The 5,213-nt window shown below is 40.1% G+C and overlaps 1 protein-coding gene across 1 annotated transcript; it reads left to right on the top strand.

Moving 5' to 3' along the window:
- Nucleotides 1–209: 209 nt before the first annotated feature.
- Nucleotides 210–3,882, top strand: CER1 (cerberus 1, DAN family BMP antagonist). The gene is made up of 2 exons (XM_032636010.1): nucleotides 210–716; nucleotides 2,555–3,882. The coding sequence occupies exons 1-2, from the start codon at nucleotides 210–212 to the stop codon at nucleotides 2,867–2,869; spliced, it is 822 nt and encodes a 273-aa protein (XP_032491901.1). The 3' UTR covers nucleotides 2,870–3,882.
- The last annotated feature ends 1,331 nt before the right edge of the window (nucleotides 3,883–5,213 follow it).

Below are 5,213 nucleotides of genomic sequence, written 5' to 3'. Positions count from 1 at the left end.
ACCAAAATGAAGGCAGGACACCATTAGCACTACATAATTCAAGCAAACAAGGAATGTGTTTACTCTGCCTGGCTACTGACCACCTGCCTTCCCATCCCACAAGGCAGGTATCTATATATAGCATCTCCCTGTTCACAGTCCTGCAGAGAGTGAACCTCTTTTGGGGCCTCACCATCTGTGAATCTGCAAGAAGCTTCGGCCCCGACAGCATGCATCTTCTCTTCCTTCAGCTGTTGCTACTCCTGCCTCTAGGGAAAGCTGCAAGGCACGGGGATGGCCGCCAGAGTCAGAATTCTGTTTCTCTCTTGCTCCTAGAAAGGCATCGCAGAGAGCTCTCCTTGGGCAACCATGAGGAAGCTGAGGAGAAGCCAGATCTGTTTGTGGCAGTGCCACACCTAGTAGGTGCCAGCACTGCAGGGGAAGGTCGGAGGCAGAGACAAAAGATGCTGTCCAGGTTTGGGAGATTCTGGAAGAAGCCTGAGAGAGAGCTGCACCCACCCCAGGGCTCAGTCAGTGAGCAGTTCTTCCCTGGGACCCAGGGTCTCACTCAGCCAGAGGATGGGATGCCAATGGAGAAATCTCCTCTTCGGGAAGAAGCCAAGAAATTCTGGCACCATTTCATGTTCAGAATGAGTCCAGCTTCTCAGGGGATCATCCTGCCCATCAAAAGCCATGAAGTGCATCGGGAGACCTGTAGGACGGTGCCCTTCAGCCAGGTATTTGTTCTGGGTGGGGAAGGGGGTCCAGGTTTTCAGGAGGGGGTGGACAGCTGGGACAGGTGGAAAGTAGGGGCCGAATGTGCCAGGAGCCCGAGTCTCACCTCATTCCCAGATTTGGTCCTTGGGCCTTCATCAGTGGATTTGGCAAAGTATGATCATACTCCCTAAATTTCCTTCCAACCTTGGAAATGCTGCAAGAATGGTATGATGGGACTTCATATTGATGGCATAGAGCTTTGTTTTATGGGGTTTTATTTATTTATTTTTACATCGGGGTGGTCTTATCTGGAGAGTTAATAGACTGTACCCCCAGTTAGGAAGTTGGGAATTTCAAGCAATCACTAGAACTTCTCTCTAGCTACATCTCTACACTCTATTAGGATATGGATGAACAGGTGGATTCCATCTGTAGATAAGATGGGATACATTGAACTCCTCCCCAAACATGCATGTATGGTGGTCTTAACCCCTGTATTTCACACCTAACTACTTCATAGGTCTATAAAATATGTTGAGGTTGTCAGGCAGAAGTTGCCATATTAGTTCTAGCATTACTATCACAAAAATGATTTAACGTATTTTCTCATAAGCTTTCAAAAAGTAATCTTGATGTGAAATCACATTTCCTCCTCTTAGAAACACCTGTTTCCCAGTTCATGTTGTGTTGGCTGATTTGCAGTTATTTTGATTGATTCCACACTACTAAGACAAAGGTGCATTCTACTATCTACTGCCTCCAGTCAGTCCTGGCAAAGCCCACACTCCAAATGTTAAATTAAAATTGAGAAATTGCATCAGGTCCTTAAACACAAAGATACTGAACCAAAAGCAATGCAGGATAGAGTAAAATTTTACAGTCCAGTAAAGCTACACAATTAAGCAGGCAGTATTATAAGGTAATGGACTGTGCAAGGCAGTTAAGTATTCTAAAAAGGCAAGGATATGTAGCAACGACAAGTCAATGATCAAATAATAATGACTGCTTTGTTGGCCCATGTATAATTAAAAAATTGCTCCTAAGAATTGGGCAATCAAATTTCCTTTGAACTCTTATTTTGAATTCTATCACTAATTAAATTAAAAATAAGGTGTTTGGCTCATATATTTTGAAGGGCACATACAGCTAGGTGTATGGGGTTATGGGAGACGCAAAGATGTCATGCACGATGATTTAGAGGCACAGGTGCTGCAACTTTGCTCCATGCAACTTAATAGATTTGAGTGTACTATAAGCGCTGTAAAATAGGACAGAATTAAACTCTGGATGTTCTGATCTATTCTATGAGCAATTGAACAAACATGTATTGAAAATTTATTTTGTACAATGCACTGTGAAGAGTAGAAGTGTAAGGCACATTACTTATAAGAAGCTAACCATTAGAATTTTCAGACAGGTAACACCCAATTAGACAAAATGTCTTAGAGTTTGGCATTTAAGTGTAGAGTAAAATATTTTCATATTACCTTAGTTATTTTCTACAGGCTAACTTATTGATGTATCCAATAAAAAATTTAGTTAAGGTAGCTCCACACTCTTAAGATGCCATCACTTGATTATTGCAAACTGTATCCAACATTGGAAAGATCTTTAAATCTTTTTATTTATTTTTTGGCCACTGCACTGCACGTGGGATCTTAGTTCCCTGACCAGGGATCGAACCTGTGCCGCCTGTGGTGGGAGTGCGAAGTCTTAACCACTGGACTGCCAGGGAAGTCCCTGGAAAGACTTTTAAATTTTAGTCTAAGTTATCCTCGCTTACAGTCTATAGCTTCGGCATCATGTATGGTAAAGAAATGACTCAAGGTAATTTAATGGAGATGTGTTTGCCTTTTAGACTATCACGCATGAAGACTGTGAGAAAGTGGTTGTACAGAACAACCTTTGCTTTGGAAAATGCGGGTCTGTTCGTTTTCCTGAAGCTGCGCAGCACCCCTACACCTTCTGCTCCCACTGCCTGCCTGGCAAGTTCACCACGATGCACTTGCAGCTCAACTGCACTGGCCTGGCCCCCGTGGTCAAGCTGGTGATGCTGGTGGAGGAGTGTCAGTGCAAGGTGAAGACAGAGCAACAGCATGGCCACCCCGAACAGGCTGGCTTTCAGGCAGAATTTCACGTCCAGGATCCCTTTATCCCAGGACTTTCAACATAAAAACAAGTCATCCCACTATTATCAGCAAAGTTGCTGATGATTCAGTCTGAAATGTTACGTGGGTGTGTAATATTTTAAGAGAAATGTGGTTTACAAAGTAAGAACGATTTAGAGGCATTCATCTAGTTATCGGTGCACATTTGGGATCTGGTCTTGACTCTGCCGCTGACTGGCTGTAGGATGTTAACAAGTTGCAAAAGCTTTCTCCCCCTTAAATTTTTCATCTATAAAGGAGGGACTTGAACTCGATGATAGATAAGGTCCTTTCCGCTACTAATATTACATGATCTATTGTCTACAAGTTTTGGTAAAAGCCTTCCATCTGAAGAAGGAAAAGAAACTAGACCATAAAAATGGGTTTGTTTAATAGCTTATCAAAGCATTAGCAGAAAAGTATATGTATATATTTATACATATATGTATATGCATGTATATATACATATCTGTATGGTATTTGTAGAAAGGATTCCTCATACTTATAGCTGCCTTCGCCCTCAGGCCGTGTTTTATTTGACTTCTATCAGATGATTAAGTAGTTCCATAGATAGAAGGAGTAACTTGTTTGGTTGCCTCCTTATTTTTGATACTCCCCATATAAAATTCTTGATGTCAGATCTCCAGCTTTGAAGAAGGAACATTGACGTTACTTTTAGTGGTTTACATAGGGATAAGGAACAGTCATCAGTAGCCAAACTAGTACTTAAAATATGGGGAAGGAAGAATATATGACCAGTACCAGGTTTAAAGGTTAATCCAGAAATGCTAATGCAAGTGACCAAGGAATTCCATTAGATGTCAAATTAAATAAACTGCAAATGATTTAAAAAACAATTTACAGGTGAAATCCTTATCCACATGCATTTTGGATTAGGTAGTTTAGTAAGGGTTCTGTGTTTGGATGACTGTGTTTTTGCTACTGTATAATAACTCCATATTATAAATTTTATTTGCCAATGTCACAGTTGCAAATTCTGAAAATATTCCAAATATTCTAACGTATTAAATATTAGTGTATGAAGCATTCTGGGAAATGTTGTGGCATTCAATTGTCTTATATTTTGTCCTTATTTGTTTTGCCTGTCCCATAATTTAAAGACACTATTGGGAAATTACCTATTAAGAGCATTTCTGAAACGGCTTCATAGGCTAATGACACTGGTCCAAGTGTTTCTTTTAACAATGCAAACAGCTTTCTGTTAAGGTCCTTCAATCACTGTCTTTTAGTCATTACATTTCTCCTGTCTGTATTTATTTGTATGAAAAATGTGCAGAACTGGCTTTCCTTACCCATATTTCTTTTTCTAAAATCATTCTCTAAAAATTCATCTTAAAAATAATTTTATTTGAATCCCTTTACTCTCAGAATATACAAAAAAGTATTTCTCAGAATAATAATTGTTTTTTAAAAGAAATTAATGCCTATTTAAATTCTATTCCTCTTTAATCACACCATTTAACCTTGTGTTCTGAAGAAACAAATGCATTTATATTTAGTGTATATTCTACAACACATCAAAGCAACAGGATACGTGCTACACAGATACACATGTGGCATTCACATCAGAATATATCATACCCTTCGGTGGTCAAAGACAACCTAATTGGCCAAGGTATGGTCATGAGGATAAAACTGTTAAGCATTAATGATATCCCAGCTGGTCAATATATTTTAGTGCCAAAAGCTCTTGAGCAGCTGTCTAGCTTGCAATTGCCTAACCTTGATTATGTAAACCCTTCTCTGCCAATTGGACTATCCTTCTCCTCCTTACACACTTGCAAATCCCTTTTATCTATCCTTGCAAATAGACTCTCCAGCCCAAGCCCCAAACAATCATCAGTTTTATTCAAACTCTGCTCTGTCCTTCCCTCATGTGTGAATTCAAGATGAGGTAGCTGATGGTTGTTATCAGAGGTCACATTCAAAGAGTAGCAGCATGAACCTCACAAAATTGTCCATATTCAATGATTTTTATTTAAAAAAAAGGCAGTTTCTAACTGTTCAACATAATACATGGCAGCATAAGAAACTGAGAGGAAACACACAAATATTGAACAATCTATTAAGTGCCAGATACTACGCTGTGTCTTTTATATATAATATAATTTATGTCATACATAAATACATAAATTATACAATGCTCACAAGAAGCAAATGAGGTAATGGGACTTCCCTGGTGGGGCAGTGGATAAGACTCCACGCTCCCAATGCAGGGAGTTGGGTTCAATCCCTGGTCAGGGAACTAGATCCCACATGCCTGCTGCAACTAAGACTTCTCATGCCACAACTAAGGAGCTGGCAAGCCACAACTAAGGAGCCCTGGAGCCGCAACTAAGGAGCCTGCCT

This window comes from Phocoena sinus, chromosome 6, assembly GCF_008692025.1.
Source record: "Phocoena sinus isolate mPhoSin1 chromosome 6, mPhoSin1.pri, whole genome shotgun sequence".
Taxonomy (NCBI): domain Eukaryota; kingdom Metazoa; phylum Chordata; class Mammalia; order Artiodactyla; family Phocoenidae; genus Phocoena; species Phocoena sinus.
The sequence above is the reverse complement of the archived record's forward strand: the minus strand, read 5'-3'. Positions and strand labels throughout refer to the sequence as shown.

What these genes read in the sequence shown, in the direction of transcription:
- CER1 (XM_032636010.1), top strand. Translation starts at nt 210, where the DNA reads ATGCATCTTCTCTTCCTTCAGCTGTTGCTACTCCTGCCTCTAGGGAAA. An exon ending in GGACGGTGCCCTTCAGCCAG is followed by an intron (nt 717 to 2,554) that starts GTATTTGTTCTG and finishes TTTGCCTTTTAG; the next exon opens with ACTATCACGCATGAAGACTG.